The sequence below is a fragment of the Dromaius novaehollandiae genome, chromosome 4 (genome assembly GCF_036370855.1).
Source record: "Dromaius novaehollandiae isolate bDroNov1 chromosome 4, bDroNov1.hap1, whole genome shotgun sequence".
Lineage (NCBI taxonomy): Eukaryota > Metazoa > Chordata > Aves > Casuariiformes > Dromaiidae > Dromaius > Dromaius novaehollandiae.
This window is the reverse complement of record NC_088101.1, coordinates 6,923,228-6,945,273: the sequence shown is the minus strand read 5'-3', so window position 1 is coordinate 6,945,273 and position 22,046 is coordinate 6,923,228. Positions and strand designations below refer to the sequence as shown.

Below are 22,046 nucleotides of genomic sequence, written 5' to 3'. Positions count from 1 at the left end.
TCGGCATCTGGGGCGCTCAGGCGCTGGCACAAAGGCTGCACCTCGTCCTCCTCGGCCCCCGTCTCCAGCGTCTTGCCTGCAGGGAGCACCAGGAGAAAAGGGTGGCGATGGCGACGGAGACCCACCTCTGGCCCAGGAGCCGAGAGGAAGGAAGAACAGAGCCCGGCCCTGCCCAGTCGTGGGGCGTGGGGAGCTGGCTGAGGCCAGGAGGGGGCTGCCCTCACCTTGTATGCGGAGGAGGTGGCCGAGGCAGGCCCCTGCCCGCTGGCAGGACGTGGCCAGCGAGTCGCAGGTGAAAGGCGCCAGCAGTCCCACCATGGAGCCAAAGGGCCCGAAAGAGGTTTCTCCCTGGGGAAACACAAGGACGACGAGAGGGTCGCAGGCAGCCCTGGCGGCCGATCTCCCTCTCCCGGCTGCGCTGGCGCCTGAGCCGTGGCAGGGCATCGGGGCAGGCAGCGGTGCAGCCCCACAGCCCAGGAGACCCAAAACCCAGTGCCCGGCGTGGGGCAGAGTTCCCAGCCGGGCCCGCAGCCAGCGGGGAGGGGGGACACGGAGTGTAGGGGTGTGGGAAGGGCAGCGAGCAAGGCCCCGGGGGGCAGGACTTACCTTGGTGGAGAAGGAGAAGCCCAGTACCTGGAAGGGGAAAGGCGGTGGAGAGAGAGGCAGTGAACCAAGGTGCACAGACGCAGGACACGCAGCAACGGCCCCGGAGCGCACAGACCCCGCAGGGCAGCAGGGACGAACCAGGGCTGCCGCGTCCCCCTCCGCCAGCACGGGCAGGGCACAACCGCCCCCGGGGCGCTGGGGGGAGTCGGCACTCGCAGGAGCTTCAGGGAAGACCCACGTCTGTGTGGCTGGCCCTGCGCCCGCGCACCCACCTGGCAGCTGGCGCGGTAGTGCTGCAGGATGCGCCCCACGACGTCGCTCTCCACACGGGCCAGGAGCTGCTCCGGGGGGGCGCAGAGCGCGATCTGGCCGTAGGCCAGCACGAGGGCCATGTGCCTCCCCGCTCTCTTCCCCTGGTGGTATTCCTGCGCCGTGGGAGAAGCCACGAGACGTCAGCCCAGCGCCTCCGTCGGGCCCCAGCTCCCGCTGCCTCCCGGCGAAGGAGCTGCCCCGCTTTCCACGCAGCAGCCACCCCTGGGCTGCTACTGGTTTGGAAGTGAAAATAAAGCAGAGGAAAAACGAGCCAAGACACCCGGCATCCTTTACCTTCAGGCGTTTAAAAGCCCCAGACACTGGTCTTTCCTCCATGGACGCCCCAAACTCCTGCACCACCTCCAAGGCAAGGTGGAAGTGGCTCTCGGCAGAACCGGCCAAAACAGAAATCATTGCCTGCAACACAAGGGAAAGGGTGAGGCGGCCTCTGGCCGACACTCAGCCACGGCAAGCTCCGAGCGACACTCGCGATATCGTCCGACAGAAACAGCAGCGACAAGGAAATGAGAAGAGCCTGGAGCGCTCTGCTCGGAGAGATCACCGCTCCCCTGGAAATACCGAGGGGCTCCGGGGAAAGCAAGGGGAGAAGAGGAAACTCACCTCTCTCTCAGACGCTTCCAAGTAATTTGTCCTTGAGAGATGCTTCTTCATTTCCCGGCGGACGTAGGGGACATGCTGACACGCTGCCAGGGACACCCCGACAGCTTTATACAGGAAGGCCTGAAAGACAAGCGGCCACCCCAGACGTGGTCACGCACAGCCTGGCGGCACAGAGCCGGGCCGCGACGCACCAGCCCACACCAGGCACGACTGAGCTGGCCGCGGCGCCTGGCCGTCCAGCTCGGCTCCTGCAGAAACGAGGCCTCGGCAGGGACCCACCTGCTTCCGGGACAGCCAGGGGTAGCTGCCCGTCTGCTGGCTGAGCTCCACGCTCAGGCCCATGGTCCAGGCCTGGCTCTCGATCGTCTCCAGCGATGTCCTCAGGAACTAGGAGAAACACAAGTTGAAGCAAAGCCCCCGCAGAGCGGGTCACAACGTGCAACGATGGGACATGGCACAACACGACACGACCCTCTGTGATCCACAGCTCTTTGCAAAACAAAATCCTCAGGGCCTTTGCAGGGGGTCTTTCCTGTGTTTCCTGTTTTCTGAACAAAACTGGCATTTCCCTGCTCAGGGCTCCCCTGCTCCTGGTTACCTTTCCACCCACACCTTCCCCCACTTTCCCACCGGTAGCTGCTGCCCTCGCAGCAGTGCTGTACCTTAAGCAGGAGCTGCTCCCACTCGGCAGAGTCCAGGCAGCTCTCGCTTTGCCCTACAAAGCCGGAGCAAGAAAACCCTCCGTGTTACTTGGTGCCACAGAAGAGCCCGGGGGCTCCTTGGCACTCAAACACCCTCCGGCTCCCACACCAGAAGGGGCCCAAGCCGCGAGGCTCAAGCCTTCATGCCAAACTCTTGGCCAGGCCCAGGACACCTGACGGGCCCTGGGGACGGGGGACAGGGGCACGGACTCAGCTCAGCCACACACCCGCCGCTCCCAGTCCCCATCGCTCGACTGCAGCTCCAGAGCAAACCAGGCCCTCACACGAGGGCTCGGACCACGCACACACATTTGCACCAGGACACGTTTCACCCACCCCCAGAAGCACCAAGTCCAGCCCTCCCAAACACCCACCCAGCAAGGACGCCGGGGTGCTGCAACACCTGCTCGTGGCAGTGACAGGCAAGAAAGGCCCCATCCCCCAGATGAACTGCTCCTGGGCGTCAGCGCTGCTCCCTGGAAGGGCAACAGCTGCAGAGCCAGCGCTGAGAAAGCCAGGGCCAATTCCCCTCCCTCACGCCTGGACGCTGCCTTTTCCTGCCTCCCCTTCGGCCTCTCCAGCCTCCTCCTCCCCGATGGCACGTTACCTTCCAGGCACTGCAGCAGGAAGGGGATCTTCATGGCCCACACCATCCCCACGGCGCTGTGGATCTCTGTGGACAGGGCCTGCAGCAGCTGCAGGGCAGCGACGCCACAGCCGCCGCCGGCGTGAGGAGCTGCCGCAACCACCTGGGAGAGGGCAGGCGAGACCTGGGCTCGGGGCGGCCGGAGGAGCCGCAGCTTCTCCCCACAGGGAGGGCGGTTGCCTGGCCCCGGCCCAGCTGGGAGCTTCTCCCTGGCGCCGCCGGCTTCTCCCCCGCGCAGCAGCAGGGTCCCGCGGGGCCAGGGAGGCTCCGACTCGCTCTCGCACGCCTCTTCCTCCCTGCGGGCTGCTGGCCCTGGCCTGCGACACAGCTCTGCCCCGACCTCTCCCGTCACCTCCAGCCCCTGAAAGCGCTTTCCCCGGGGCCCCTACTCACCAGCAGGCGAGCCAGCAGGGCCTGCGGCCTCGGCAGCTTGGCTGTGAGGAGACAGAAAGGCCGGTGAGAGCGGCGCGACCCGCCATATCCTGCCCCTGCCCAGGCTGGGCAGCCCCCACGCGGCCCACGGGCCCCCGGCACAGCCTGACACGGCTCACGGCGAGAGTTTCGGCTTCCTACCTCGCTCCCGGGAGGCCACGACATCGGGCTCCTCCTCTCCGTCCTCGCCCCCTGCTCTCCCCCGGCTCTCGGCCAGCTCTCGCAGGCACCGGCAGAGCGGCACCAACGTGCCGGCGTACTGGGCTGGCACCACGTACTGCAGCAGCCGCGGCCACAGGAGCTGCAGGGAAGAACGAGGCCATTCAGCACGTTGCGGCTCCCACCTCCGTGCCAGCTCAAGCTCGTTTCAGCTCTGAGATGGAAACGACGCTCTGCATTTCCACTCACCTTGTGCGCCTAAGGGGCTGCTCGGGGAGCACTTTGGGGAGAGTGGGGCAGGGAGGCAGCAGCAGGGCGCAGGACGACTTACTTTGGTCATCCCCCGGACGGAGACATCCAGAGAGCGCAGGATGTCCAAGCACAGGGCTTGAAGATCTGCTGCTTCCTGCGCTTCTGCTTGAGACAGCTTTCTCTGCGCCTGCAAGACACAGTTGGGACAACACCAGCATCAGCCCCTGTCCCTGAGATGGGAGGTGAAGCATGAACCACCCAGCACTATCGTGATGCTCCCCTGGGAGCCCCCATCTCCGGAGGCAGGAGAGAGCAGAAAGTCCCACAGGAGAGGCCAGATCCCAGGTGAAGGAAGCACTAAACAGGCTGCGACCAGGGAGACTCGCTGCTCCTCAGGGCGGTCGCCAGCATCGTTAGTCGGGGTGTCAGGATTACGAGCTCCTCCAGGGCCCAAGTGATGCCGCAGTGGCACCAAGCCGATGCAAGGAGGTTGCCCTGCGGCGGGGCTGTACTCAGTAACAGCGCTGAAACGGCAGCACGCACGGCCCAGCGGAGTCACGGCCCAAGCACCGCAGTCGGATTTGTTATGTGCTGGTGGGAGGCCAAAGCACTCCCCCAGCCTCCTCCGAGATCCCCCCAGGAACGGCGGTGGGGATGCCGCTCGGCCCTCTGCACCGGGGACTGCAGCCCTGCTGGGGGGGGGGCTCCCCATTGCCAGGGCGCCCGCAGGGGCTCCCCGGACACCCCAGGCACACAGCAAAGCCGAAGCGTCACGCTCTGCCCTCACCAGTCTGCCGGAGGCCTGGCTGAACGCGGCGAAGACGTGGGCCACCAGATCCCAGGCCGAGCAGCTCTGGACGCTGCAGCCCAGCAGCTCCTTGGTGAAGCGCAGAACTGCCCTCGCCACCTGCCACGGAGCACATTGCAGTTACCCTCCTCTGCTCAAAAGCCCGGGGCAGACGCCTTCACACCCATCCAGCCCCTGTGCCCCGCGGGGAGACCGTGGGGGTGCAGGAGGCCCCGCTGCTCCCACAGCCACTGCCACGCAGCAACATTTCCACGGGGAAACGCTCCCCTAGGCTCGACCCCCAGCAGCAGCCCTGCCAGGGGCTGGCCAGGCTCTGCCCCCAGCAAAAGCTTTCTCTGCTGCCCACCGCGGTGCCGCCCTGCGCCAACCAGCTCACCTTCCTGCTGGAGTCTCCCAGCGCGCAGCGCACCGCCTGCACGAGCAGGGGCAGGCTCTGGCCTCTCTCTGCTGCTGGAAAAGACGGGGAGAGGCGGGCGCTCAGGCAGAGCCCTCATTTCAGCAGGGAGCTGCCAAAGCTCCCAGCTCGCTCACACACGAGCGGCACAGAAAACCCAGGACAAGACTGTGACGGCCGAGGAAGCAGCAGAGTCCCCCAGTGACTCTGTTTACAGACACAACTGGGTGACGGGACCGACTGTTTTAACAACACAGAGTGCTGCAGAAATGCGATGGGTACAAGTAGCTCATGTCCCGGCCCCATCACCAAGCGTCGAGTGCTGTCACCGGTGCGTCGCCATTTACAGCTGCCTCATCTCATCCCTGTCCCTGCAGCTGCGTGGCAGCTCGGCTGGGGAACACGCACTTTGCAGCTCGTTTCGGGCGTTTGTGCATCACTTGCAGTCATGTCTGCCCCCAGCCCGGCAGCCCAAACCCCTGGCCGGCCTCACTGCGCCCCGCGGCACTGACCTGTGGGGCGCACCAGGGCTCTGAGCAGATCCAAGGACACCACGTGAGTGGCCTCGCTCCCACTCCCCAGCTGTGAGCGCAGAAAGGCCACCGTGTCCTCAGGGCAAACTCGGGCTGCAAGGGAAAAGTCGTGCTCTGCGTCAGCCAGAGAGTAGGGAGAGAGCAGCAAGGGCACAGCGGTGTCCCGCGGAGTCTCCTCCCCTCACCCAGCAGCAGGACGCAGGAGGACAGCTCCGACCGCTGCTCCCCGCTGTGCTGCTTGCTCCCATCACTGAGCTGTGGGAACAAGGGGCGCTTTAGAGAGAAGAGCATCAGCTCCGAGGGGACTGAAAAGAAACTGCTGCCTCCGCTCTTGTCTCCCCGGGGGCTTTGGCTACAGCAGCCTCTAGACCCCAGCATAGGAGGCGACCCCCAAATATCTGCATAGACCTGGCCTTAAGGTAGGTCCCGCCGCAAGGACACTCTGCCCGGCCGCCCAGCAGGACCTTCCTGTCCCCGTGGGTCAGGTCTGCTGCACCCAGCGCAGGCAGTACGGGGTCAGGCTGCCCTTACCTGGCGGTGCACAGCGGTGCCGATGGCCTGGACCTCGTCCTGGGGGATGGGGATCTGCACTTCCCCCAAAACCGCCAGAAAATAACTCAGAGCCTGCAAGGGAACGGGGGTGGGAAGAAGAGTGGGGCTGTCACCTAAAGCAACGTCTTAAGAAAGGAAACCCAGCGTTTCTGTGATGAAATTCCAGCCCCCTGGAAAAAAACCCTCCCTTCTCAAGGAGGTCAGCCCCAGGGATGCTCAGCTCCCTCTCGGCCCCACCTGGGCTGCTCTGGCGCTGCCCGAGAAGCCCAGCAGGCCTCAAGCCTCCCCTGCTCTCCCCCTTTCTTCTCAAGGGCTCCCGGCTCCTCCAGACACCCCACAGACCCCCAACACCTCGCGGCACACGCACAGACCCCACAGCCTTACTGTGCCCCACATAACGCCTCACCTTGGTCACCCGGAAAGTGTCCTGGACCTGCTGGTACTGGCCCAGGAGCCAGGGGAGCTGCTCCCACACGCACTCGTGGTGCTCTTCCTCGCGCACAAGGAGGCCCATCATGGCAGCCATCGCCCCCCGGACGGCCTGCTTGGCCTGCAGGGAGGGCAGCGAGACGCTCTTCAGCGGGGCCCAGCGTCCTTCCACCCCGACACGGTCTGCCCTCCCCACGGAGAGGCAGTGCCCTGCTCCCCTGGAGGAGAAGGCCTTGCTCCAGAGGAGAGGGCACATCCCCACCCCGGCCCCGCCCAAAGGCCCCTGGAATCGCGGGGCCGGCACGGCAGCCGCTCTCACCTCCTCCTCCTCGCAGCCCAGCCAGCTCCCCACCACATGGTGGAAGAGCGGGGAAACGCTGCTGCAGAGCTGGGCCTGCCCCATGCGCGGGAAGCTGCATTGCTCCCAGGCGCCCAGGTAGGTGTTCACGGCCTTCGACCACTGCTCCAGGACTGCGGCGAGAGGGCAGAAGGATCAGGGCAGAGCCTGTGGCGGGGACGAGACCTTGCTCTGCCGCCCCAGCCTGCCCTCGGCCGCAGCCCCCCGCTCGCCGCGGCTCCATCCGAGACCGGGTCCGGCCCCAGGCACAAGCCGCGCGGTGCTCGGAGATGCCCTGATGGAAACGCTGCGCTGTTGCTCTCCTCCTCCCCATCACACCTCCTCCTCCTCCTCCTCCCAGCCGTGTTCCCTTCCTGTGCTTCCCCCTGCGTCCCTGCCCCAGCCGTCCCAAACACTCGCCCTCTCTCCCAAAACCCCCCAAAACCAGCCCGCCCTGCACGCAGCAGGCGGGAGGGAGCCGGGGCAGAGCTCAGAGCCCGGCAGGTCGCACCGGGAGCAAAGCACAGCAGCAGAGGCGCCGAGGCTGCCCCGGCCCTGCCCCTGCCCGCGGGGCCGACACTCACCGCTGCAGACGGCGCGCAGGGTCCGGCTGCTCCCCACCTGGCTCAGCATCGTGCGCAGGGCGAAGAGCGTCATGCCCACGAAGGGGACGCACCGCAGGGCTGCAGAGAGGGCAGGGCAGAGGCGCAGAGAGCGGCCGTCATCACTGGGAGCCGGGACAGCGCGCGGGGGAGCCCCGGGGCAGCACGGCGGGGGGAGCCCCCAGGCTGCTGGGCCCCTGGCGATGCGCCGGGGGGCCAGGGGGGCACCAGAGCTGCCCCAGGGGCTGGGGCAGGCCCCGGCATGGGGACGGCTTGGCGGGACTCGATGGGGTGCTGGTGCCTGCCCCAAGTGGGGTGCGGGGCAGCCCTTCAGGGGGCCTGGGAGGGCGGCGGGGGCAGAGCCAGCCCCGGCAGTCAGCGAGGGGCACCGAAACCTTGCAGCCTCCGGTTCAGCATGGAACATTTTGGGGAGATCGGGGAAGATCCCTTCTCCCGGGTACCGCAGACCACAGCCCCGAGCCAGAGGCTGACGGGCCCTACCGTAGCTGCTGGCCAGCTTGCCCAAGGTGATGAACACGAGGTCCTCGGAGATCTCTCCCAGGGCCCTCAGGTGGCACTGCAGCTCGTACATGACGCTATCAAAGTGGGAGTGGGCCAGAGCCACCAGGACGTCGCTGGCGGCCATCCGCACCTCCTCCGTCACACCCTGGCGAGAGCGGGAGAAAGGCTGAAGGCGCCGGCAGCGATCGCCTGCCTCCAGCTCTCGGTTCCTGCCTTGGCCACCTCCCCGCACAGCTCCAGGTATCGCCCCCCAAATCCACTGCAGCGATGAGTCCCCAAGGCCTCTGCCTCCAGGAAACACTTGCTGGTGCAGAAATCGTGGCCCTGCACGTCCCAGCTCCGCCACCAGCCCTGGGCGCAGGCGCCGCTGGCACAGGCAGCTGCTCCTGCTCTGCGCTCCCTCTGCAGCAGGGCTGGATACGGCCTTTGCTATCGCGGAGCCGCATCCGCGGGGAAGGAGCTGTCACAGGGGGTCTGGGAGCCTCTGACAGGGCTTAGTGCTAGACACAGGTCCTCAGAGCCCTCCTACATTTTACCAAACCCGGCTCTAGCCAGGCGCCTCTGGCTGCCTTCAGAGAGGAGCAGCTCACCTGCGCCACTCTCATGTCCCTCGAGGCCGCTGCGATCACTCTGGCCAGGACAGCGCTCTGCACGCGGCCGTCATCGCCCTGCAAGACTCTCTCCAGCTCTCGGTAGATCTCCGCTCTGTCGCCCTGGGGACGCAGCCCAGAAAGGAACAGGTTGGCCTTGCTTTTCCTTATTGCCAGGGAGTCCCAGAGCTGCAGACATGGGCCCTGTAGCACCTGCAAAATGGTGTCTCCGCATCACCTCCCTTCTCAGTATCTAGGCAGAGAAACCAGTCGGGGCAGCAACTTCCCTGGAAAGTGTTTCTGAGATGCAGGATAAACCCCGCGTGGCACAAGGCATCACCCAGGCAATGGGGAATGTACCTGGCAGGGAGAAGGGGATGCCCTTAGCTGAGGCACAGGAAAATTGTAAAAGACTGATGGTACAGTTGGCTTGTCAAAAAGGCACACAGTTACATTATGGCAGGAAGAGTGGCCCTTCGCAACAGATGGTAATCCAGCACAACAGTGGCCAGCAGAAGGGACTTCTGATGAGGAAACAGTAGCTTTCCTGCAACATCATCTAGAAGAGAGGTTTCCAGCTCAAACAGATTACTGGTCCATTTGGGATAACTGGGCATGGGCACAGGAGCATTCAAGCCAGAAAGGAGGGAGGAAGGGAACCCCACCAAAGGTGACACTCTCACTAGCAGATCCTAGTACCCCAGACCATGCTCCAAGAGTTTGCAGCCAACAAAGTAGCCAACCCTTATTTGCTTTTACAGGGAAAGGGCAACAATTAACATGGACACACCTCCCACCAAGTTTCACAGGGTCTCCCACCCCTTTTTTCCACAAATACTGGAGAAGGATGTAAAGGATATCAAATTACTGGGGGTAATCCACATTAGCTCTAGTGTAGTATGTAGATGACTTGCTGATAGCAAGTAGAGATGAAGATACCTGTCTAATAGACTCTGTACATCTCTGCACTGCTTTGGCAGAAAACTGTCACCAGGCATCTCCATCTAGTCTCCAGCTGTGTCAAAAGGAAGTAGAATACTTGGGGCTCATTCTGAAATAAGGGCAACAACTACTAGACCCAGAAAGAGGAGATGCTGTAATAAATCTCCCACCTCCAGGAACAAAGAAACAGTTGCAAGGATTCCTTGCAGCTGGGGGATTTTGCACACCATGGATTCCTGGGTTGGGAGAATTAACAAAACCCCTGGCAGAGGCAACCCAGAATGAAGAAGCAGAACCCATTGCACAGGGCCCCAAAAGAGAGCAAGCTTTCAGCACTATGAAAGGAGCTTTGGCATCTGCACCTGCTGTCCAGCTCCCAGATTAGACAAAGCCCTTCGATTTGTACATATATGGACCTAAGGGGATTGCCAGCAGAGTAATAATGCAAGAATTAGGACCCCACCAGAGACCAGTAGCATGTTATTCTGCTCAACTAGATTAGGCTGCAGCAGGGGCACCAGCCTGCACCAAATCTGTGGCAGCAGCACTAGTGGAGAGCAGCCACCCTCCCATTCTGGGACACCCTGTAACTGTTTGTCCCACACAAAGGGGAGATACTGCTAAAACAACATGCAACCCAAGCATTGTTGCCACAACAGGCACACAGATATGAATTGATCCTCCTCATGGCAGATCATGTAGTCTTGAAAAGAGGCAATGCCTTGAATGCAGCAGCCCTAATACCTCTGCCTGATGATGGAGAGAAACATGTCCAACATGAGCAGGTAATGCACACTTCGAGTAAGCCAACAACCCCTTTAACTGATGTTCCTTTGCAAAACTCAGATCTAGTTCTATTTGTAGATGGGCTCATCCTACTAGCTGCACAGACAGCGACAAACTGGGTATGCTGTAGTCAGCCAGGAACAAGTGATAGAGGCTGAACCGCTTCTCACACAAATGAGTGTGCAAGGAGCAGAACTAGTAGCCTTGACACAGGCAGCGCACCTGGGAAAAGGAAAGCAAGTCATCATCTACACCAGCTCTCAATATGCCTTTGGGGTATGTCATGCAACTGGGATGTTTTGGAAAGAACAAGGACTTTTCACATAGTCAGGAAAGAAAGTGGCTAATGGAGAAGAAACCACGCGATTTGCTAGAGTCAGTCCAGCTGCCTGAAGAAATTGCTGTGATGCACTGCCCAGTCCGTACTAAGGACACTACAGAAATTAGGAAAGGAAATGCTTTAGCCAACACCACTGCAAAGGCTGCAGCCCAACAACCTTTGAGAGACTGTGTGGTTGCAGCTCCAATCAGGAACCAGAGTGAATGGCTGAATTTAATACACCCCAAAACCATGCACGAAAAGGACTGCTCAGGAGCAGAGAAGAAACAATGGGAAAAAACAAAATGACAATAGAATATGGACACTTGGGGGAAAACATTCTACCCACCCCAACAAAGTAATTACTGTAGCTAGGTGGTTTAATGATAAAGCTCATGGGGGAGCCCAGGCAGTAGCTAACCAGACACAGAAAGCGTGGGCCAAACCAGGAATTTATGCAGCTGCAGAAAGAATAACTGATAGCTGCCCAACCTGCCAAAAGGTCTCCAGCAGCAAACCAACCTCAGAGTTAGGGGGACAACCGTGGGCCTCCTTCCCTTTTCAAAGGCTACAACTAGACCTCGCGGATATGCCATCCACCAATGGGTAGAAACACTTGTCAGTGATAGATCAGTCATCAGACTGGGGAGAGGACTTCCCAACAAGAAAGGCTGAGGCAGGAGGGGTGGTAAAAACCTAACTAAAAGAAATCCTACCCAGATATGGGGTTCCAGAAGCAATGCAGTCACACAGGGCTACCCATTTCACAGCAAACATAATCAAGCAACTATACACATCCCTAGGGAGAGAGAGAAACCTGCATATCCCTTATCACCCACAGTTTGCAGGACAAGTAGAAAGAATGAACAGAACATTAAAAGAAAAAATAGCAAGAATATGCACACACACACACACAGAGCTCTAAAATGGCCAGAGGCATTGAACTTAGCTCTATGGGATGTTTGAAATGCCCCATGACAACCCAGAGGGGCAACACCAGCAGAAATTCCCTTTGGGAGACATTGAGCCATACCAGGGCCTTACACCCCTGCTAAGACCAGCCTGTTAGAGATGAACAAGTGACACAACATGTACTAGCTTTACAGGAGCAGCTTAAGGCTTCACAAAATCAGGCTCCCTGGTTTCAGCCAGTACCATCTGACATTCAGGCACATGACAGACAGCCTGGGGATGAAGCTTTAGGTAAAACATTTCTACAAAAACCCAAGTCAGAACCTAAGTGGGACAGGCCATATACTGCCATGCTGTGTTCTTACTTGGCTGTTCAAGTTGAACTGTACTTGCATACACTGGAAAGAGACGGGCATGTATGAGAACCCTTGGCAGTCTTATATTCATAGACACCACTGCTGCAAATACAAGTAGTGACTCAAATATTTGTGTTCATAACTGGACCAAAATTATGGGATGCAACTTCAATCATTCAGCTCCTGTTAAGATCTAACAGTTGTTACCATCTAATTATACATTGACTCAGAATTTACTACCTACCCCCACTGGAATACATCTTACACTGGTGAAAAAGCTACTACAACATGATGACCTGCATCAACTGCTAGAAGGCATCCAAAACAATGGACAAGAACTCCCACCACTCATGATACAGAAGAGATACCATGTCTTAGAAAGGATAAGGAAGGATGGAGACCATCATGGGTGGGAAACACTCCTAGGATGGTCACCAAGCACAACAGGGATTTATAATCACCTGCTGCACCCAGTAGTAGTTAAGTTCAGCTGTGTCATGCCTATCACTTACAACCATATTATACATGAAATTATGGAAAGTGACAGTCTGCCTCAGAAGACTGAGGACTGTTTCAAGTGTTAGCAGGGATGCTTAATAAAAACAAAGGGAGGACTGCTAAAGAACATTGAACTGAAACTGTCTAGAGGTAGCTGCCCAGCACAACTTCTATAAACACTTGGCATGAGTAGTTCAATTTGCTGAAGCCTTAGGCCACACTCAGAGAACAGGAGGGACTTGCATCCAGCTCAGGAAAAGAGGCCCCAGGGCCAGCTCCAGCTGGAAGGACAAGGACATCACAAGCAGTCTGTACCCCTGTGTCTCACACTCCAGAAGGGAGGATGTCACAACGCTGTTTCTCAAGGTCCTGATGGCCAGCACAGGCCTTATTTCAAAGCCTCCTCTCCCTGCTGGGGCAGGGAGAGTTGTGGTCTGCAACCACCTCCTCCTCCTCAGGACCCTGAGAGACAGAGGGACCCAACAAGGAACAAAGGCACATCCCTCAGCAGAAACCACACCAGTAAAGATGAGGAAAGAAACAGCCTGCCCAGGGACAACAATGAGACCCAATAAGGAACAGGAGACCCCAGAGCTGAATATCACTGTTGGTCCCAACTACCACATGAGGGGTGGAGACCTTGGATTCAAAGGCTACAATTGCCCAGGGATTCCTTTCCTTAGGGTCCCTTTCCAGAGGCACCCAGCTCCAGCTGCAATTACTGCACACATGCCATTAAAATTCATTTCATTCACTTGGATTTGGCTCCACACTTCCCAGCAGGAACCTAGGGTCAGACCCTGCTGTGGTGGGCAGCAAACCTAACCTTCCCTAACACTGTTGGAGCAATACCAACTGCTGGTCTGAGCCTCTTTAGGAAGCCCCATGCTCAAGGGTTAGTGTCATGCCTGACAATTTCTCTGCTTATTACCCGAGGGCTTTACCTTGTACATGATTTTAAGACACAGTTCAGCAGTACTAAAGGATTTAAATAGGGCCTTGCCTGCCAATACTCCCCCCTCCCAAGAGGGCTACTCATTCTCAGCAGCTCTGGAAATAATTCATCCCTTCTCAAACCACCCAAACTGCCCTTGCTCTCCTTTTGAGCCTCTGTTCCAGCTGTCACCAGAAGGGCAACACTCTTAACCCCCTGCTCCTCCCACAAGTCCCTCCTGGCCCCACTACATTCAGGAGAGATTTGGACTGTGCTCCAAGAGCTCACAAAGCAGTCATGTTGAAACACACTGTCCTAAGCTCAGGAGTCTCCTGGGGGGCTGGTAAGGGCTAGTTTTACACACCACTCAGTTTCTGCACACACCCTATAGTAGAAGGCAGTTGGGGAATCTCCTTGACAGATAAAATAGTTTTAGGCAGTCTCTGAAGCAGTCCTATTTGACTTCTATCATGTCTAAAAAGTCAAAGCAACACGAGGCAGACAACATACCAGGTACATTTTTCAGCTTTTGATGGCAGCCTTCGGATGCCAGTTATGTCTGCCTTGGGAGCAGACCCCATCTTGCCATGTTCATGAGACACAGCACTCTTCTAAGACCTGCAGGGGAAAAGCAGTCAATCCAATTGTACCCCGTGATTAGCTACAGGACTTGGCATGCCACATACTGAAACACAGGGGCAATCACTACACTGTTGTACCTCCAAGCAAAGCTTATTCAAGCCCATTGGGGTGATCAACACCCATGTCAATGGACTAGGCAGAGACTGGAAACTCAAAGCATGCAGCAACTCACCTCACTGGATGGTTCCTCTGACAAGCCACTAACATCTCAGGCCCATCAAGCTTCACAACCTCTCATGAGAAAGACTAAAAAGGGCTCTCCAAAGAGCACGAGGCCCAGGAAAAAGCCCCCAACAAGCGATGCCTGTGCCATGACAGCATGTCTGGCAGGAAGACAGGGGACTGCTGCCTGCTGAAAGGAGCCCCCAGGCACTGTCACCTGCTGCTCCCCCTCAGCACATCACACATCCAAATGCAAAAGCTGCACGAGCTCCTTCCAGAGCCAGCTGCTTTCCCAACTGTCCTACCAGGGCTTGTTGCCCCATTCAGCTACTGGGCACAGGGCCCTGCCCAGACCCTCGGGTCAGCAGGCACAAGCAGCCCTGCTGCAGCTGCCGGGAGGCAGGAGCTCACAGCCTCCCCAGCTCAGGCCTCTCACCAGCCTTGTCCCCAGTTGTCCCTCCTGCCCTGCCCCCGGGCTCAGGCACTGACCTCAGCAGAGCTCTGCAAAGGGGCTGGTGTCCCCAGCTCCTCCCCCCTGGTGCTGCACAGCCCCAGCTCCTGCTCCCCAGCCACCCACTGCCTCCAGCACAGCAGGGCTCCCACGGCCCGGGGCAGTCACCCCCTGCAAGAGGCACCCAGCCCCCCCGCAGCCTGGGGGAAGCCCCCCCACTCCCTGAGGCAGCTCCTGTCACTCCCCCCTCCCCCACAACAGCCCTCACACCAGCTCACACCAGCCCCACCCCTCCACCAATCAGCTGCAGCCCCGCCCCACAGGCAGCCCCAGAAGCTTCCAGAAGCTCCTGGAAGGAGAAAGGCAGCCTGAGGCAAAGGGCCCCTAGGGCAAAAGAGGGAGTAACACCAAGAGGTGCCCAGGGAGGGGACAGTGCTGAGAAGCTCCAAGCACCCACTTAGAGACACTGGAAAACAGCTTCTGAGAAGGAGCCCCCTGTCTCAAGAAGCACTGTCCCCAAAACAGGGAAGAAAAAGCATCAAAACCAGCTGTCAAAAGCCAGGAAGGGGAGAAAATCCACACCCTGGCAGAGCACAAACAGCAGTCCTTCCTCCATTATCATGGGAAGGGGTGTTGGGGGGGAGGTCACACTCATTTCCTTCCCTCCTTCAGTTAGGGAAATTCAGGCAGTTTTAATTGGTTAATCAGCACCAGATCAGACCTGCTGCTTTGGGGCAGTCAAGAAGCACCAGGTCCCACTGGGACAACTCTGAGGGCTCATGCCAAGGGCTCCCCTCCTTGCCTTCCTGCCCACCCCAGCCCCTCCATGGCAGGAGAATTGGAGGCAGCATCTGCTTGTGCTACAGCTGTGAGGAGCTCCCAGGAGCAGACCCAGGGCACCCTGACTCCCAAGGCCTTCCTCACCACCTGCCTTGACTTGGAGCCAAGACCTGGGTTCCCACCACATTGGGTTTCCACTCCAGGGCCTGAATCAATTCAGTTTGCTGACCAAAAAACCCAGGAAACACCTTGTGCATGGGAGAAGAGCTCTTCACTGCCTGAGGCTTTTCCTGCTTTGTTGTTAGTTGACACTTGTTGGCTGACAAGCATTTGCTTAGACTTGCTCTCTTTTAAATCAACATAAGGCTAAAAGAGATAGCACATCCTAATGCAACTACCCCCAACTACTGCTCATTCGGGAAGAGCCTGGATGGTCTCTTCCAGGCCACTGTTTACTCCTCTCCTTCAGTGCCTGCATTCCAGTTGGGACAACAACAGGAACTTCAAAGGACTGTTTTCTCTTACAGAGCAAGAAGGCCATGTGCCAGTTCCAGCTCCCACTTGCTGCTCTGACACAGTCCCTGCTCCATTTCCCCTCTCACTCCGAGGGACTCAGAAGCAATTCCCAACAAGGACACAACTGTGTTGTGGGCACCAGCAGCACGGGGCATTAAATGAAGCCTTGCTTTAAGAGAGTTTAACACACACCAAGCATCTCTTCCCAAATAATCCTGAAGGGAGTCAGAAGCCACAGCACTAGAAGGCTCTGACATGCATTCCCATGCCTCACACTCTGAAAGGGAGGATGTCAGGACTTTGAAATAAGGCCTGTGCTGGCCATCAGGACCTTGAGAAACAAAGCCTCCTGTCCCTGCTGGGGCAGGGGTAGTTCCTGTGGTCTGGAATTACCACCTCTTCCTCCTCGGGACCTTGGGAGACAAGGGCAGGACCCAACAAGGAACAAAGGCACGTCCCTCAGCACAAGTCACAGCAGCAAAGAGAAGGGAAGAGACAGCCTGCCTAGGGACACCAATGGGACCCAAGGAGGAACAGGAAGACCCCACACCTGAGTATTGCTGGTGGTCCCAACTACCACACAAGGGGTGGAGAACTTAGACTGAAGAGTTACAATTGCCCAGGGATTTCTTTGTTCAGGGTCCCTCTTCAGCAGCACCCAGCTCCAGCTGGTGCTGGAGTTTTAGGTAGTTTGCTGAGGAAACGCCAAAAGATTCTGCAAGAGAGGAAAATGACTGGGGAATGTTTTCTGCTTCTTGCGTTGTAGGGACTAAAAAAAGCCCCTAAGCAGTGCTAGCAAGGGCCAGGCCCAAAGCATGCAAGAGATGTTTCTTCACATAATGCATAAATAGGCGCTGGAATTTCTGGCTGGATGTGAACAGTTCACATGGGCTCCAAAAAAGCCTGGACAAACTCTCAGGAAAGAAAAATCTGTGAGGGATGTGAAATGCAGAGGCACCACCTCTGGTGCTGGGAATGCTTGAGCCACAGATAGCAAGATACATGACACCTGCAGGAGAAGGATTCCTGTATGCTCGCGCTGCACATCTAGGCAGGTACAGCTTCTTGGAAGTGTTGGGAAGGTTCTCAACATCAAACGCTAGCAGGTATTCAAAGAAGGCTTTCACTACCATCGTATCAAAGGCCTTTGGGGGCAGGTGACACGTATATATGTGGGTATGATATACCCACCTAACAAAATTGTCATGGTTAAGCTTTGCTTCCATGTGAGGTGTTCCAAGGGACTGTCACTTTTCACATGGAAGAGCTTTCTTGCTATGGCACTAGGGCCCTTGGTGCAGCAGGAGGCCTTAATTGCCCTGACCAGGCTCAGCTGTGGCTTCCCTGACCAGAATCAGCTGGGGCTTCCACCCACCTGTCCTCTACCCATTGGCCAGAGGGCTGCATTTAAGCTTGGTGAGGGGGTGCTTGTTCCTGCTGGGTGCCCTGGGAGAGTGAGTGAGTGAGTGAGTGAGTGAGTGAGTGTGTGTGTGTGTGTGTGTGTGTGTGTGTGTGTGTGTGTGTGTGTGTGTGTGTGTGTGTGTGTGTTTGTTTTTGTTTTTGTTTTTGTTTTGCAGGGTGAGTGTGTTTTGGGGGCTGGGTCTCTAGGGTGGTGCTTGTGCATGGTCTGTTTAGTTGTTTGTCTCTGTTTTATGCTGTGTGGAGCTCTGTGTGAGGTGACTCTTAAAGTTGCTGTGGTGCCCTGGCATTGTAGGGCTGTAGGTGTGCAAAGGCTGACTGTGTGTCTGTGTGTGTTTGGATCACCCAGGCTTGTAAGCTTGTGTTTGTTCCTGGAGTCCTGCTGTGTTTCCTGTTCCTTAGGAGGTAAGTATGTAACTAGGGTTGAGTGCTCCTTGCTAGGAGTTACTCTGTGATTTGAGGGGCTAATACTTCTGATCTCCTGAGGAGTCCCTGTTGAAAAGCTGTGCCCTTCAGCTTCTGGTAGGATGCTTCTTGGGCTGCTCTCTTTAAATGGGAAGAGTGCCCCACCAGGAGAAGCTTGAAAACTCCCAGTCTCATTTCTTGGAAAGCAAAAAGTGTGAAATCAAAGGAGCTGGTCAGATGTAGAATCCCTGCAGCTGAAAGGGCTTGAATTCCTCTTTCATGCAGCTTGTTTATTGCCTCTCCTTATCTTGCAGGAAAGGCTATTTTATGCTGGGGGGAGGGGGGAAGAAGGTGGGGAGGCTGTGAAAGATGCTTAGATGACCAGCTCAGGAGGGAGTTCTTCAAAAGCATTGTTTTCTGACCACAAAACCCAGTTCCTATGACAGAGTTGGGTCAGAGTCATTCCTTGACTATGCCTGTGCCTTCTGAGATGGAGGTGAGAGTGTTTTTCCAAATGTCCCAGTACTTAAGGCAGGTCTTCTCAAGAAATCTTCATGCTTCAAGCTTAAATTAAGCAGTGTTGTTGTAATCAAGCCTAGCAGAGAAGAATGAGAGACAAAACACAAAGTGTTCAAAGACCTCCCAAGTTTGGTCAGATAGCTTCACAGCCATGTTTGGCAGATGCTTGGCAGTGCTATGTTTTGAGGAGAAATGAGTGTCTCCTCTCTTTCCAGCTCCCTTTGTTGTCTGAAAAGCGGATTTGTTGCCCGGTGTGCAATAAGCCAATAATTACACACTCAGGAGAGACATTTGTTTATTTCAGAGTTGCGCGAGCCTGGGTGCTCAGTGGTTTCCCACAAATCAAGCACACCCCCCCAACTTTTCAAGTAGCATTTATACACACAAATTGCCAGATTTGCGACTTTCCCTTTTACAGTGATTGGTTAGTGATTTCTTCATTCCCTGGGTCCCACCCCTGCTTCTCAAGGTCCTGATCAGTTAACACTGCCCCAGCTAGGTCAATAGGTGTTATCTCCCAAGGTCCTGAGGAAGAGGACATAATCCAGACCCCTTAATCAGCACTGTTTTCAACAGTGAGAGGAGGCTTTGCTTCCCAAGGTCCTGGCACCCAAACAGGCCTTATTTCTCAGCCTTGACATCCTCCCTTTCGGAGAGTGGGGCACAGGAATGCAGGCTGCTTGTAACTCCCTCATCTTTCCAGCCTGCACCAGCTCTGAGGCCCTTTCTTACCGAACTAGGAGCGCGGCCTAAGGCTTCAGCAAATTTAGCTACTCATGCTAAGCAACTTCTAGCTAAGATAGAAGTTATCCAAATGTACCTACTTCAGACATTCTTTCTGAGCTTCTCAGGGTTGTCTTGTAACACCTTTGGATGCTCTTGTTTCTCTCTGGAGCTCTCCAAAGGCATGTGGAGTGCTGCAGCTGAGAAGAGAGAAGCAGCTGCAGGAGAGCTCTGCTGCAGTCTCTGGGCTTCAAAAGCCTGAGCTGCTGCTGCCCTAGCTAAAGACATGGCTTATGCCCCCAGGACACAGAAGGGGGCCAGCTACCACATCAAGGGTAAAATGATAGGACACCCTGTGCTGCCCAGTGTGCAGAGTCTTGCTTCTCTGGAAGTAGCTGAAAGTGCAAAGCATGGCTCTTGGCAGGCTTGCCTTTTGGAGGGGTCAGCACTGTTCAACTCCAGGCTCATTGAGTTCCTGTCTTGCTGAACTACAAGATGCTTGACTAGTTGATAGTCAGGATTTCCTTGTGGATTCTGTCTGATGACACAGAGGGTTTTCTTGTGGTGAGCTCAAAGCTTGTGTTGGGATTAGTGTAGTCACATGGAAATGCTTTACAAGCAGTAACTAGCAGTGGGCATGCCACCCACTCAGTGTCCCAGCTGTGAAGGGGTCTGGGGAGGGGGGTGGTGAGGTGGTTACCCTCACCTGGCATGTCCCAGTGAGGTGCACCTGTAAGAGCTGGGGGATACAGTGAGGTGTGCTGGGGAGGAGTTCTAGCAGTGACTGGGAGGTCTTAGTGTTGTGTGACAGGGTCTTCAGACACTGCTTCTCTTCAGATGCTTGCCCTGAAGAGACCAATATAAAAAACCACAAATGGCTTTGAAAGTGTCTCAGGGGGGTGAAGGTTTTTCTTTTTAAGAAAAAGCTAGACTCCACTGTGGGAGGGTTTGACCTATAAAGTGGCTGCACTCTCAGGCTAATCTCTGGGTGTGAAAGTTAAATGTGCCAAGGGTGTTAAGCTGCTAAATAGTTCAGTGTATCCAGTGTTAAGCTGAAATAGCTGAAACCCAACTGTTGCAGGTTGTAGAGGCTTGATAGTCTGGAGCTTGGTTAGAGGGAAGTGTACTTGAGGGTTAATGGTGTGGAATATATGGTTTCCTGTCTCACTGCTGTCCTCACAAAGGGAGGCCTGCTTTAATTTTGCAGCAGGGCAGCACTGGAGCTGTGAGCTGGTGGGTGGATGTGTGCAGGCTGTGTCCTTGCTGATGAGGGAATCCTGGCCTCTGTCCTCCCCTTCCATTTAATGTGACATGTGGATGTATGGAGTTACGCAGCCACAAAGGGGGTGGGGAGGGGGACAGAAACCAGTTACCTGTGTGGACAAGCAAGGGAGCACTGGGGTTGCTGTAGCAGGGAAGCTAAGGGCTGCAGCTCAGAGCAGGGCTAGTGTTATGTACAGGCCTAGTGAAGTTAACCATCCACGAGTCCTGCTTGGCGTAGGGACAGACCTAACATAAGCATGAGACCTAATGCTCCCAGCTACTCTGTCTTGTCTCCAGCTCTGGCCTTGCTCTGGAGGACAGAATTGAGTTCTTGCTTTTACTGCTCCCTGGCTTCCTAAGCTGAGGCAGAGGGACTGCTCCCATTCTGGTCCTCTTTCTGGTGTTGAAATGCTCCCTTCCTAGAGGGCCCTGGCTTGGGAAAGGACTGTTAGCTTGTCTTTTTCTGTCGAGGATTATCCTGTCTCTTTCTGTAGTACCTTTAGGTGTGTAACTGCTTTAAAAACAACTTGAAGCCGTGGTGACTTCATGCTGTTGTCCAGGGGAAGAAGCATCTGTTGGAATTAGACTATGGTGAGAAGGGAAAGTGGTGTCAGTGGGGGTGTCCTAGATCTGAATGCTGTCCTGTGTGTCATAGTAACTCTGTAGTAGAGGCACTCTTGGTGGGATTGGGTTATTGCTATTCCATACTCAAAAACTTAGCTGAAAATCAGGGGTGCTGTTTGGGCCTTGTTGAATTGGTGAGAGACTTGCCCTGGCTTGAGGCCAAGCACTCAACTGGAAGTGCCCAGGTAGAAGAAAAGGTGGGGGGAGAGGGGGAGGGAATGAGGGAGTGAGAGGGCCTGCCCGCCCTTCCTTCCTTCCGCCCGCCCTGGCGGTGGCCCGCCTGCCCTTCCTTCCTTCCACCCGCCCGCCCTGGTGGTGGCCCGCCCATCCTTCCACCTGCCCTGGTGGTGGCCTGCCTGCCCTTCCTTCGGCCTGCCCGCCCGCCCTGGCCGTGGCCCGCCCTTCCTTCTGCCCGCCCGCCCTGGCCGTGGCCCGCCCTTCCTTCCTTCTGCCCGCCTGCCCGCCCGCGCCGTGGCCCTTCCTTCCGCCCGCCCGCCCTGGCCGTGGCCCTTCCTTCCTTCCGTCCGCCCGCCCTGGCCGTGGCCCTTCCTTCCTTCCGCCCGCCCGCCCGCCCTGGCCGTGACCCTTCCTTCCGCCCGCCCGCCCGCCCTGGCCCTTCCTTCCGCCCGCCTGCCCTGGTCGTGGCCCTTCCTTCCTTCCTTCCGCCCACCCACCCGCCCGCCCTGGCCGTGGCCCTTCCTTCCTTCCGCCCGCCCGCCCTGGCCCTTCCTTCCTTCCGCCCGCCCTGGCCGTGGACCTTCCTTCCTTCCTTCCGCCCGCCCTGGCTGTAGCCCGCCTGCCCTTCCTTCCTTCCTTCCTTCTGCCCGCCCACCCTGGCCGTGGCCCTTCCTTCGGCCCGCCAGCTGGCCATGGCCATGGCTCTTTTTTCCACCGCTTCACCGTGGCCGTGGCCCTTCCAGGGCGGATGAGGCGGCAGGGTGGAAGGGGCAGAGGGGGGGAAGAGGCGGAAGGCTGGAGGGGCGGAAGGGTGGAAAGGGTGGAATGGGTGGGGGGGCAGGAGGGCGGAGGGGCGGAGCGTGGAAGGGCAGAAGGGAAGAAGGGTGGAGGGCGGAACGTTGGAGGGTGAAAGGGCGGAGGTGCGGGGGGCGGAGGTGCGGGGGCCAGAGGGCCGAGGGCGGAAGGGCGGAGGGCGCAGGGTGGAGTGGCACAGGGGCGGAGTGCGGAGGGGTGGTGTGGCAGAGTGCCGGAGGGCGCAGTGGCGGAGGGGCGCAGGGGCGGAGTGGCGGAGGGCGGAGGGGCAGGGGGGCGGAGGGGCAGGGGGCCCGGGGGGCGGAGGGG

At 57.6% G+C, this 22,046-nt stretch overlaps 1 protein-coding gene across 1 annotated transcript in view; it reads right to left on the bottom strand.

The window, feature by feature from the left end:
* Positions 1-220: 220 nt before the first annotated feature.
* Positions 221-22,046, bottom strand: part of LOC135328257 (maestro heat-like repeat-containing protein family member 2B) — a 39,579-nt gene continuing 17,753 nt past the window's right edge. Inside the window, exons 3-21 of the mRNA XM_064511116.1 lie at positions 8,497-8,619; positions 7,886-8,051; positions 7,367-7,465; positions 6,765-6,916; positions 6,401-6,566; positions 4,914-4,987; positions 4,517-4,636; positions 3,809-3,916; positions 3,460-3,619; positions 3,280-3,320; positions 2,848-2,989; positions 2,202-2,254; positions 1,819-1,926; positions 1,540-1,659; positions 1,213-1,335; positions 879-1,031; positions 607-633; positions 275-348; positions 221-224 (exon numbers count right to left, since the gene is read on the bottom strand). Coding sequence (XP_064367186.1) covers positions 221-224; positions 275-348; positions 607-633; positions 879-1,031; positions 1,213-1,335; positions 1,540-1,659; positions 1,819-1,926; positions 2,202-2,254; positions 2,848-2,989; positions 3,280-3,320; positions 3,460-3,619; positions 3,809-3,916; positions 4,517-4,636; positions 4,914-4,987; positions 6,401-6,566; positions 6,765-6,916; positions 7,367-7,465; positions 7,886-8,051; positions 8,497-8,619 — 2,013 coding nt within the window. The remainder of the gene's footprint in view (positions 225-274; positions 349-606; positions 634-878; positions 1,032-1,212; positions 1,336-1,539; positions 1,660-1,818; positions 1,927-2,201; positions 2,255-2,847; positions 2,990-3,279; positions 3,321-3,459; positions 3,620-3,808; positions 3,917-4,516; positions 4,637-4,913; positions 4,988-6,400; positions 6,567-6,764; positions 6,917-7,366; positions 7,466-7,885; positions 8,052-8,496; positions 8,620-22,046) is intronic.